We start from the raw sequence: 12,745 nt of genomic DNA, 5'->3' as shown, positions 1-12,745 counted from the left end.
AAAAAAAAAAAAAAAAAATTCTAGAATCCTTACATTTCTCTCTCTTTAGATACTAGAGCATTAGTACTGTTGACTCTTCCAATCTTAAAACTTTAGAATTTATGACTCTTTCAAACCTAGAACCTTAAAACCAATGAGGCTTTGAGTCCCAAACCTTAACCTCATCCCCTCTTTGGATCCTAGATCGTTGACACTGTTACCTTTCCAGTTTTAGGACTTTAGCGCTGTCGGTCCCGTAATTCTATAACTGTAGTATCCAGAACCTCAGCACCATTGACCCTCCCAGTCCTAGAATCTTATAACTGTTGAGCTTTTGAATCCTAAAACATACCCATTCTTATGGCAGGGTGGGGGCAGGGAACAGAATATGGTGATTAGCTATGACTGGATCACTATCCACTCCAGGAAAAAGGGAGTTAGCCACACCCAAACCACAAGTTGGACAGTAGAGGGGGTGGGTGGTTTCTTCAACAAAATCAGGACGCTGTCACCAAAAGAATGGGAAGACAACAGTTGCCAGCATCAACCACAGAGATCCCACTTGGGAATACGAGTACATGTCAATGACACTCTCTTGCCACCTGTGAGATATGGAGGCAGGATAGGAAGTCTGGAAAGCTTCCTGGAGCCATAGGACATGGGTTAAGTCCAATTTGCAGGGAGATGGCATTTCTGATCGAGAGGATGCCATAAACCAAAGTCTGGTGTGCGGAGGGGTGGTAGGGAGTGGGGGTGGGCAGTGATGATATTGCACAGCCTGGGGCATGCAAGGGAGTAGAAGGGGAGTGAGGGCTGGACAGGGAGGCCTCCAAGGCCAGGTGAGGTGGCAGGTTCTAGGAGCAGAGGTGGAAGGGAGTTTCTGTCTGGTGAAGCCGATCATGGGTGAGGCCTTGCGTGTCAGATCATCAAGCCTGGACTTGACCTCTACAAATCTTGCCCGGACACTATCCATCAGAGAGCTGACTCAGAGAGCTGGAGCCAGGGAAGCAGAAACTCCAAAGATTTCCTCTGAGAGATGAGCAAAGCTGGCCCAGAGAGAGGAAGGAAGTGGCCCAGGGTCACAAACGCAGTGGGTGTGAAGACATAGGGATGGGTCCAATTGCCCAGCTCCACCTCTTACGGACCTCCCTCTCTCTTCCTTTCCTTTCTCCAGAGAGGTCCTAGGGCTGGTGGACATGGTCGCCCTGGAGAGCGGGGAGCTGGGGCCACTTCTGTCCCCTGGCACCCTACAGGGTTTGGAGGATGAATGTGTCACAGATGTTAAGGTACCTGGGACTTGGCATTGGCAATTTAGAAGTGGGAGACATTTTATAGAGAGAAGTGGGTCATAGTGGGATAGGAGGGCTCTCCCCTTCCCCTTTCACTATTCCCATCTCCCTTTTCCCTTTGTGAACTTCTGAGTTCTGTCCAAAAGTCATATACATGTAAGCCCATACTGATCATTTTTGTCTGTGTTCAATGTTGTATTCCAAGCACCCAGCCCCGGGGCATAGAGACACTTGGCAAAGTGTCAATACATCCAGACACTTCAAATCTTAGAGCAAGAGAAAGGCACAGAACCTCAGCTCATGGACCCAAAGACTCACAGAAGTACGGCATTAAAGCATCTTTTCATATAACAGTGCTGATAGTAAATATGGTTAAAAACTGGCTGGGCATGGTCACCCTGGAGCAGAATGGCCCCAGCCACAAACAATCCGAATGCCAGTCCTGCTGCCATCCACAGAAGTCAGAATCCTTGCAACTAGAGGGCCTAGAATCATACAATTGAACATGTCTAGGTCCTCAGACTCTTTGAATTGAAGACAACATATTCAACCAGAGAATCAGAGATATGTAAACCTTCAAATCCCAGATCTTCAGAATTCTTGAATCACAGAATCTGAGAATCTTGAGCTAATTGGCAGAACCTGAAAGCAGAGTCTTACAACCATCAAGCAATGAAATATAGACCCTTCAACCCCTTGGCTATTAGAAGGAGGAAGCTGAAAACCGGTTTCTTAATATAAAGCTCTGAACCCTAGATTTAGGAATGATGGAAGGGGCTGGGGACGGTTTTCTGGTTCAGCCTGTCTCCCCAGCATCACTTGGGCCTGCTTAGAATTCCAGAACTGCTTGGGGCTAAGGGCGAGGGGATTATGGTGGGAGAAAGAGAGAGAGAAAGCCGCCCCCAACTTCTGCCTGTCTCCCACTTCCCCACTTCAGGCTCAGACTCGGGCAGACCTTCTTCGAGTGCTGCAGGAGGATGAGGAACACTGGGGGAGCTTGGAAGACCGGCCCAGCAGCCTGGCACAGGATGTGTGCGAGGTGAGGGGTGGGGAAGAGGGAGGGATCAGCTGGACAATGTGGGGGTGGGGGGAAGTGGGACCTCGTCCTCTCCTCATCTTTTCTCACCTCCCTGGACCACCATGCAGCTGCTGGAAGAGCACACAGAGAGAGCGCCCCGCATCAGCCAAGAATTCGGGGAGCGGATGGCCCACTGCTGCCTGGGAGGGCTGGCAGAATTCCTGCAGAGGTAGAGCATGGTGGGGGGATCAGGACCTGGGATCCAACAGAGAGAGGAGAGGTGAAATCAAGTAAGGATGGGCAGGGATGTAGGCTTTGGTAGGTGGAGGGCCCAGTGAGAGGCTGTTACCCCATCTGTCCTGAGCCCTTCCCTCCTCCTCCCACCAGCTTCCAGCAGCGCGTGGAGCGATTCCACGAGAACCCAGGAGTCCGGGAGCTGCTACCTGACACCTACATCAGCAGGACCATCTCCTTGGTCAACTGTGGGCCCCCCCTCAGGTGAGAGCACCCAGAATATGTGTAGGGGAGGGCCAGTCTCAGGTGACAGCTGAACTCAGGTGCCTGGATCCTGGATGGGAATTGCAGAGCTGGTCCAGAGGGTAAGTGCATGGGACCTTAGATGCACAAAATCTGGGAGTCCTAGAAACGACTGCAGCATCACAGAGTATTAGAATTATAGAATAATCAGAATATTGAAGTGTTAGAATTATTATAGAAACCTAGAAGCCACACTCAGAGACAGAATTACACATTCCTTTCTGCCTTTTTAATCTTTCTCATTTTTTAAACTTTTTTTTTTTTTTTTTTTAAAATGACCGGTAAGGGGATCTCAACCCTTGGCTTGGTGTTGTCAGCACCACGCTCAGCCAGTGAGCAAACCGGCCATCCCTATATAGGATCCGAACCCGTGGCCTTGGTGTTATCAGCACCGCACTCTCCCGAGTGAGCCACCGGGCCGGCCCTAAACTTATTTTTAATTGCATTTTAAAAATAGGTAATGCATTTAGAGCTGGCCGGTCATCTCACTTGGGTGAGCGTGGTGCTGACAACACCAAGTCAAGGGCTAAGATCCCCTTACCGGTCATCTTTAAAAAAAAAAAAAAAAATAGGTAGTGCATTCATGTGGTTCAAAAATTCAAAAGATACAAAAGTGAAAAGTCTCCTTCCCATGGTATCTTCCCCCCACCTTTGGGCAACCAGTATTACTAGTGTCTTCTATATCTTTTCACACCAGTAAATAGGTGTAAATAAGTGTGTATATGCATCTGTACACATATGAGGGTTCTTCAGAAAGTTTGTGGAAAAATATAATTGAAAGATAATATGAATCTTTCAGTGAACTTTTTTTTTTGCCCTCTAGTGGATTCCAATCCATGAACTTTTTGAAGTACCCTTGTATACATATTTTGTACAAATACAAATAAATATTTAACTATGTGCATAGATAATATTTCTTTCCTCCTCTTCCTCATTCTTTTTTTTTTTTTTTTTTTTTAAAGATAACCGATAAGGGGATCCTAACCCCTTGACTTGGTGTTGTCAGCACCACGCTCTCCCAAGTGAGCGAACCGACCATCCCTATATGGGATCCGAACCCGTGGCCTTGGTGTTATCAGCACCGCACTCTCCCGAGTGAGCCACAGGCCGGCCCTTTTGAAAACACAAATGGTAGAATACTGTGCACACTTCTGCCCCTCTCCCCCTATCAGCTTGGGAATCTTTCTGTTAGGTCATGAAGAGTTGCCACATTCCTTTTTCATATCCCAACCATATTCCACTGCTTGGCTGTACCGTTGTTTATTTAATCTGTCCTTAGTGGATGGAGAGTTGCTCCCACTTTTCCAGGGAAGAACCCTGAACATATGTCATCTCTCATAAGCAAGGGGACTTTGAGGAGGTACATTGCTAGAAGGGGGTCTGCTGGGATGAGGGTCCAGCATTTGTGATTTGGGCAGAAAGTGCACAGATCAGGTCACTCTCCATCTACAATAAAGGCGCATAGAGGGCTACAGTGATGGAAAGTGAGAAGGGAAGAATTTTAGAACTGTAGACATTCAGAACCACAGACTTTGAGAACAGAAGCCTCTCCATTCTCACCCAGAAAGCACCAAGGGAAACTGAGACCCAGAAAGACCCTTCCCTCCCACAACATACCCTAGATGCCCCCAGACATCCCCCAGCTCCCAGACATCCCCCGAACCCTGACATTTCACATCCTCCCTGACACCCCAAACCCCAGACACCATCAACCTCCCATGAATTCCCCGACATTTCTCTGCCCCGAGACCTTCCCCAGAGCCCTTGACTTTCCCAAGCTCCCCATCTGACCTGTCATCCCTGCACTCCACAAAACAGAGCCCACCTAAGGGGAGGCAGGTCCGGGCAGGTGGGCTGAAATTTATTGGCTCCTTGACTTTTGGTTCCACTGATCCCCACAGGGCTCTGGCTGAGCGCCTGGCCCGGGTGGGGCCCCCTGAAAGTGAGCCGGCCCGGGAAGCTTCGGCCAGTGCTCTGGACCGTGTGACCCGGCTCTGCCACCGTGTTCTGGCTGACCTGCTGTTCCAGGAGTTGCAGGTGAGTGAGGCAGGGGGCTGGGTGTGGGGCCCATGCCAGGACAGGGAAGCACCCCCCTCAATCCCCAAGTTCTCTTCAGCCCATGACTCAGTGTTCGGGAAGCAGGTGGGGGTGGAGGGGTTAGGCTATGCTTGGGATGTTTGGGGGGGGAGGGGGGTACAGGAAGGAAGAAGTGGGAGGATGTGGCCCAGGGAAGGACAGAGAGCAAGCAGTAGGAGGGGGGCTTGGGATCTGGGTGGAGCCCCTTCCCACTGAAGCCCCCCACAAATCCCTGCCAAGGCTGTCCTAGACACTGGAGCCATTCACCCATCTCTGGGCCTCTGTGTACATTCTGAGGGGGCTAGATTCCAGATGGGTGAGAGTACGTGCGGAGGATGGCCAGAATACCAGGCAGTGAGACAGAGGTGTGTGAGTCCCTGGTTGTAGGACATCCTAACCCAGGTTTTACAGCAGATCGTGTCCTTTTTCTGCTCAAAACCATCCCATGACTCCTAGCTCATTCAGAGCAAAAGCCAAAATCCTCACTTTGGCCCCCAGTGACTTGCACAATCTGTGCCTTCCCTCTGAGACCTCGTCTCCTCCCACATTTTCCCTTACTTACTCCACTCCAGCCAAACCATCCCCACTGCTGTCCCTTCACACAACAGGGCCTTTGCACTTGCTGTTCCCTCTGTCTGGAATGCTCTCCCTCTGATAGCCATATAGCTCCCTCTCTCACCTCTCTGAAGTCTTGATTCAAATGTCACCTTCCCAGTGAGACCTTCCATGATCACGCCATTTAAAATAGAAGCCCCCTACCAGCCAGCCACCAAAAAAGAAAAAAAAAAAAAGCCCCTGAGACCCCCCTCCTGACTCCTTGCTATATTTGTCTCCAAAGTACTTACTGCCACCTGCCATGCTATATCCTTTGCTTTTTTTTTTTTAAATCTGCATCCTCCCGCTGAAATGTTAGCTCCTCAAAGGCAAGGATTGGTTGGAATGTTTGTAAAATAACTTTTTATTTTGAAAAATTTCAAACACACATACCCCAAAGTAGGCAGAATGACAGAATGACCCGTGTGGCCACATCGCCCAGCTCCAGCAAGTATCAACTCCTGGCCAATATTGTTTCCTCTCTCCCTGCACCTCCCTCTCCAATGATTTCTTTTAAAGATCCCAGACATCCTATCATTTCATCCATCAATATTTCAACCTGTATCTCCAAGAGATAAGGAATCTTTATTAAACAAATATAAGCAACAATGTCATTTTCATACCTAACAAATGAACAACAATTCCTTAACATCGTCTGATATAGGAATTAGTGTTCAGAGTCCTCAGGCTAGTTTATGATTATGTTGTGCATGGAGTTTTGTTTGTTTCATTCTCTGCTGTGCCCCCATCATTTTCTCATGGGTGCCCGGCAATCCACCAAGGACAGGCCCACAGAAAGGGCTCAGAGAGTGGCCCACCTGACCAGCCTCATCTCTCCACTCCTCTCACATACCTGGAATAAGCCACCACCAGTATGGGCTTCTGAATCGCACAGCTCCCTGCCCCACTTCAAAAAGCCAAGCTTGGGGCCGGCCCGTGGCTCACTCGGGAGAGTGCGGTGCTGATAACACCAAGGCCCCGGGTTCGGATCCCACATAGGGATGGCCGGTTCGCTCACTGGCTGAGCGTGGTGCTGACAACACCAAGTCAAGGGTTAAGATCCCCTTACCGGTCATCTTTAAAAAAAAAAAAAAAAGGCCAAGCTTGGTTTAATGCTCTGCTGTCTTAAAGTTTTAAATAGCTTTTGAGCCAGAGTCCCCCATTTTAATTTTGCACTGGGCCCTGAGAATTATGCAGATGGTCTTGACAGCCCTACGGACCCTCTTTCTGGTCCTCTGACCAGCATGCCCATCTGAAATCTGAACCTTCTTTACACTGGCTCTTCTCTCTGATTGAGCCACCTCCCCCTCCACCCCTCACCTGGCTAACAGTGATTATCATCAGGACCGCAGCTCTGCTGTCCCCTCCTCCAGGAAGCCATCCTTGACTCTCTGTGCTGAGTCAGGCATCCCCTCTGGGCTTCCTAAGCCCCTGGGCTTCCCCATCCCAGCCCTGTTACCTCTGGGTCCTTGCTATCTGGGGACCGGTCTCTCTCTCCCTCTGGACTGTGAGCCCCAGGAGGGCAGGGCTGGGGCCGTCTCTGTCCCCAGCACCCCACAGCCTTGGTCAGCAGGGAAGATATTCCTAAGTGAAGACAGGGTGGAAGGGAGGAGAGCGATGGCCCTTTCCCTCCCTTCCATTCTGCCTCACCCAGCCGCACTTCAACAAGCTGATGCGCCGGAAGTGGCTGAGCAGTCCAGAGGCCCTGGATGGCATTGTGGGCACGCTGGGCGCTCAGGCCCTGGCACTGCGCAGGATGCAAGATGAGCCCTACCAGGTGGGCCTGTGTGAGGGGTGAGGGGAGAGGTGTGCAAAAGTGGGGAGGAGGGGAGAGCAAGAACGCTCCGGCTGGAGAGTCCCCTTCTAGGCGGGGAGCGGCTCGCTCAGGGTGGGAGAGGGGGCGCCCTGCCCAGGGTCTGCAGGAGGTGCCGCGGGTACTGGGCTGTAGGCCGGGGTGCAGACTGAGTTGGGGCCTCTGGAGGTGGAGCTTGGGGAATGGGGAGAGGCTGGGATGGGGGTCTGTAGGGGGTGTCCGCAGGCTGATTAGCGGCCCGAGAGAGCATCATCCGGTAGGACAGGGAGTACCGTTGGGGAGTCGGAAAGGCAGCCGGGAGTGGGGGCTGGGGCTGGGCGCCTTGCGGGCGCGGGAGGGGTTCCCGTTGGGCGCCCAGAGTGGGCGCGAGTGGATGGGGGCGGGGGGCTCCCACGCTCCGGTTTCGTTCCCCCGCGCCCCAGGCACTGGTGGCTGAGCTGCACCGGCGGGCCCTGGTCGAGTACGTGCGGCCCCTGCTCCGCGGGCGCCTGCGCTGCCGCTCGGCGCGGACCCGCAGCCGCGTGGCCGGGAGGCTCCGGGAGGACGCGGCGCAGCTGCAGAGGCTGTTCAGGCGGCTGGTCAGTGCGGCGGCGAGCGCGGCGGGCGGAAGGGGGGTTCTCGGAAACCAGGGCGACCGTGGCTTCTGCGAATCCCAGGACTCAAAGCCCGGGGCGGGGCAGGGCTTAGGATAAGACCCTCACCCAACCGATAACAGCCCATAGCATTCTGACCCATGCCCTTTGCGTGTAGAAATCGTGCAAATGGGCTCTCACTGCCAGCGCCGGGCTCCGGGCGCATCCTCAGCTGGCCAGTTAGAGAGACCGTGATCCCCATCCACTGTTGCGCGGATCAGATCAGTTCGTTCCTGTGAAGCACCCGGCACAGAGCTAACCCTCCATAAACATTAGCCATCCTGTGAGCGCATGCAGAAGCTAAATGCGGCCGAAACTCGGGATGCTAACAATTCCAAATCCGAGAATTTAAAATCACTAGATCTTATTTGCACCCACTTGTACTTAGAAGGGCTGGAAGGACCTCACTTCGCTATTCCAGGAGTTTCCAGCCCACAGTCCTTGATTTTTTTTTTTTTTTTTTGAGATAATTGTAGATTCACATGCAAGAAAGAATTCAGAGAGCTCCCTTGTACACTTTATCCAGTTTCCTCCCAATGGTGACATCTTGCAAACTTGGAATGGGCTTTGAGGGGTATCCCTGAGTCCCAAATTATCTGCAAAACTGGGAGTAGATTTTATTATTGACGTTTCTTCAAATTTCCAAAAGTTCCAGATAACTTCCTTCCACAGTCTATCCTCTGCCCCGTTTTACAGATGGGAAAACCGAGGCCAGGAGGGGCAACAGCAGGCGAGGCCAAGGCTTGGGAAAGGAGGGTGGGTTTGGAGGGAACACTGGGGCCAGAGTGTGAGCCCCAGGCCCACCCTTGCAGGAGTCCCAGGCCTCGTGGCTGGACGCCGTGGTGCCCCATTTGGCCGAAGTCCTGCAGCTGGAAGACACGCCCAGCATCCAGGTGGAGGTGGGGGTGCTGGTGCGGGACTACCCGGACATCAGGTGAGAGGCCCCCGCCGGCCGCCCGATCCTGAGCAAGCCGCCGCTTGGCCGCGGTCTCTCGGCGGGTCTTGGCCTCAGTCCCTGCCTTTCCTGCCCGCTGGGCGAGGGAGGGAGGCGGCGAGCGTGTCTGACGGCCGTTTCCTGCTGGAGCCAGGGCATTATTAATAAGATTTCCCTCCTTCTGCCGCCGCCGCTGCCGCTACCGCCACCAGGGCTCGCAAACAAACAGGCGGTCACAGGAAGCCCAGGGCAGGGGGGCGCGGGGCCGCCTGGCGGCAGGAAGGGCCGGCCCGGCAGGGGAGCCGCGGGGGACACGGGGACACTCACGGGCACGCGGGCGCACACGCACTAGGACGGCGGCAAGGGCAGGCGCCATTCAGATCCTGGTGGACCGCTTCCTTTGTGTGTGACCTCCTGTGAGCCTCAGTTTCCTCTTCTGTTCCACGGGGATAATAGTTCTTTCTTCATAGAATTATTGAGGGAATTCATATAATCATCATCATCATCTCATCATTGGTCATGGCGATAACAACACCAGTTCTTGCTTATCGAGTCCTTATGTCAGGTTTAAATAAGCACCTTACGTGCCTATTCTATAAGCAAGAGGTATAATTAAAGTTATTTTAGAAAGTACATGCAGGGGGGCCGGCCCGGTGGCTCACTCGGGAGAGTGCGGTGCTGATAACACCAAGGCCCCGGGTTCGGATCCCACATAGGGATGGCCGGTTCGCTCACTGGGTGAGCGTGGTGCTGACAACACCAAGTCAAGGGTTAAGATCCCCTTCCCGGTCATCTTTTTAAAAAACAAAAAAAGAAAGTACATGCAAGGCTGGCCCGTGGCCCACTTGGGAGAGCGTGGGGCTGACAACACCAAGTCAAGGGTTAAGATCCCCTTCCCGGTCATCTTTTTAAAAAACAAAAAAAGAAAGTACATGCAAGGCTGGCCCGTGGCCCACTTGGGAGAGCGTGGGGCTGACAACACCAAGTCAAGGGTTAAGATCCCCTTCCCGGTCATCTTTTTAAAAAACAAAAAAAGAAAGTACATGCAAGGCTGGCCCGTGGCCCACTTGGGAGAGCGTGGGGCTGACAACACCAAGTCAAGGGTTAAGATCCCCTTCCCGGTCATCTTTTTAAAAAACAAAAAAAGAAAGTACATGCAAGGCTGGCCCGTGGCCCACTTGGGAGAGCGTGGGGCTGACAACACCAAGTCAAGGGTTAAGATCCCCTTCCCGGTCATCTTTTTAAAAAACAAAAAAAGAAAGTACATGCAAGGCTGGCCCGTGGCCCACTTGGGAGAGCGTGGGGCTGACAACACCAAGTCAAGGGTTAAGATCCCCTTCCCGGTCATCTTTTTAAAAAACAAAAAAAGAAAGTACATGCAAGGCTGGCCCGTGGCCCACTTGGGAGAGCGTGGGGCTGACAACACCAAGTCAAGGGTTAAGATCCCCTTCCCGGTCATCTTTTTAAAAAACAAAAAAAGAAAGTACATGCAAGGCTGGCCCGTGGCCCACTTGGGAGAGCGTGGGGCTGACAACACCAAGTCAAGGGTTAAGATCCCCTTCCCGGTCATCTTTTTAAAAAACAAAAAAAGAAAGTACATGCAAGGCTGGCCCGTGGCCCACTTGGGAGAGCGTGGGGCTGACAACACCAAGTCAAGGGTTAAGATCCCCTTCCCGGTCATCTTTTTAAAAAACAAAAAAAGAAAGTACATGCAAGGCTGGCCCGTGGCTCACTTGGGAGAGCGTGGTGCTGACAACACCAAGCCAAGGGTTAAAATCCCCTTACTGGTCATCTTTAAAAAAGGAAAGAAAAATACATGCAAGTAACTCATCCGAGGCATGCAGAAATTAAGTAGCTTATCCCAAACATCACAACTAGCAAGTGGCAAAGCTGGGACGTGAACCCCAGACAGCAGACTGGCTCTACAGCCGGTGCGCCAGACCTCCAGACCACACTGCCCTCTGTGAGTGCTGGTGGTGGTGCATGCAGACATTCTATGCTCAGACAAAACCCCACAGAAACAAGGAGTGATTAAAATTAACATTCAGTCTTCACCCCCAACTGAGCTCAAATGTCTCCTAAATTTCCATCCAGGTACCCTCATGCCTACTTGAGCTCTGGGCTCTACAGAAAACCCTTAACTTCATCTTTGCTTTTGTCCTAGACAGCCCCACAATCATCACTCCAATCTAGCCCTGAAGTGTTCACCCGAGCCAAGTGAGGCACGAGCGGGTTTAGGTTCCAGGGTTGAGGATGAGGAATCCCAAGGGGTACCCGCAGTTCTGCTCAGGTGGAGCTCCTGAACTCGAATCTGATCATGGGTCAGAACTTGAATCTGAATTTGAATCTGAGGCTAAGTTTGAGAATTCTCGAGCTTGGTTGGGAGCAGCAGTTCTAAAGTTAGGTTTGGGGACCATGTTGTGAAGCTCGGTTGAACTAGAAGGTTCTTGAGCCATGTCTTGGAGCTGTGGAGATTCCAAACCTGGGATATTGGAAGATGGGGACACTGAGCTGGATTGAAAGTGATAGTGAAGACTCCATAGTTCTGTTTGAAGTCAAAGTTCTGGAAATGAATGTTGGGTTCAGGATCTTGAGTTGAAATATGGTGGTGGTTCTGGAGTTGTCTTTTGGATTGGAGATCTGGAGCGGAGGTGGGGGTGAAGAGGAAGTTTCCAGTGTGTTGGATCTAAGGGCAAGGGTTGCAGAACAGAGCTGGTTTTGAGCATGAAATTTCTGGTTGTTGTGAGGGTCCCCAAGGTATATTTTAGTCTTGTAGTAGAATTTTGTTGAAGCATGATTCTGGGAATGGGTTGGGGGTAAAGTAAGTGTTCCAAGGCCAAATTTGGGGATGAAAGTTCCAGAATGGGATCTAGGTTGACAGGTCTTGAGTTGAGATTTATTTATTTTTATTTTTATTTTATTTATTTATTTTTATTTTTATTTTTTTGATAAAGATGACCGGTAAGGGGATCTTAACCCTTGACTTGGTGTTGTCAGCACCACGCTCACCCAGTGAGCTAACCGGCCATCCCTATATGGGATCCGAACCCGTGGCCTTGGTGTTATCAGCACCACACTCTCCCGAGTGAGCCACGGGCCGGCCCATATTTTTATTTATTTTTTATTTTTTTAAAAGATGACCGGTAAGGGGATCTTAACCCTTGGCTTGGTGTTGTCAGCACCACGCTCAGCCAGTGAGCCAACCGGCCATCCCTATATGGGATCCGAACCCATGGCCTTGGTGTTATCAGCACCACACTCTCCCGAGTGAGCCATGGGCCAGCCCTTGAGTTGAGATTTAGATGAAAGCTGTGGAACCACAGTGGTGGGGAAGCTTCCAGACCTGGCCTTGGGGAGAGGTGAGGGTCAGGACGGGAATGTGGGCGAACACTTCAGGGTTAGACCTGAGTGATGAATGTGGGGTTGTTTGGGACAAAGTGAAGATAAAGTTAAGGGTGTTTTGCCCCATACCGACCTGCTGCCAAAAAATGAAATTGGGGGCTGGCCAGTGAGCTTAGTTGATTAGAGCACAGCCTTGTAATACCAAGGTCACAGGTTTGGATCCCCAAACTGGCCAGCCACTACCACCAAAAAAAAGAAGGGTTTTCTGTAGAGTCCAGTACTTAAGTAAGCATGATGGTACTTAGATGGAAATTTAGGGGATGTCTGAGCTAAGTTGGGGGTGCAGATTGAAGGTTAATTTTAATCAGGAGCTGAAACTTGGGGTAAAAGGGAAGATTCTAGGGCCGGCCGCTTGGGAGTGCAGTGGCGCTCCCGCCGAGGGTTCGGATCTCACATACAGACCGGTTCCCACTCACTGGCTGAGCGAGGTGCGGGCGCGATGCCGAGGGTTGCGATCCCGTTGCCGGTCCC

The 12,745-nt window shown here is 51.6% G+C and overlaps 1 protein-coding gene across 1 annotated transcript in view; it reads left to right on the top strand.

The window, feature by feature from the left end:
* The first annotated feature begins 1,059 nt into the window (after positions 1–1,059).
* Positions 1,060–12,745, top strand: part of EXOC3L2 (exocyst complex component 3-like 2) — a 17,802-nt gene continuing 6,116 nt past the window's right edge. The window contains exons 1-8 of the mRNA XM_008586607.1: positions 1,060–1,265; positions 2,206–2,307; positions 2,415–2,515; positions 2,674–2,784; positions 4,725–4,860; positions 7,148–7,270; positions 7,729–7,884; positions 8,751–8,872. Coding sequence (XP_008584829.1) covers positions 1,176–1,265; positions 2,206–2,307; positions 2,415–2,515; positions 2,674–2,784; positions 4,725–4,860; positions 7,148–7,270; positions 7,729–7,884; positions 8,751–8,872 — 941 coding nt within the window. The 5' untranslated portion in view covers positions 1,060–1,175. The remainder of the gene's footprint in view (positions 1,266–2,205; positions 2,308–2,414; positions 2,516–2,673; positions 2,785–4,724; positions 4,861–7,147; positions 7,271–7,728; positions 7,885–8,750; positions 8,873–12,745) is intronic.

Source organism: Galeopterus variegatus, unplaced genomic scaffold (assembly GCF_000696425.1).
Source record: "Galeopterus variegatus unplaced genomic scaffold, G_variegatus-3.0.2 Scaffold4041, whole genome shotgun sequence".
NCBI classification, from domain to species: Eukaryota; Metazoa; Chordata; class Mammalia; order Dermoptera; family Cynocephalidae; genus Galeopterus; species Galeopterus variegatus.
This window is presented reverse-complemented; position numbering and strand designations above follow the sequence as displayed.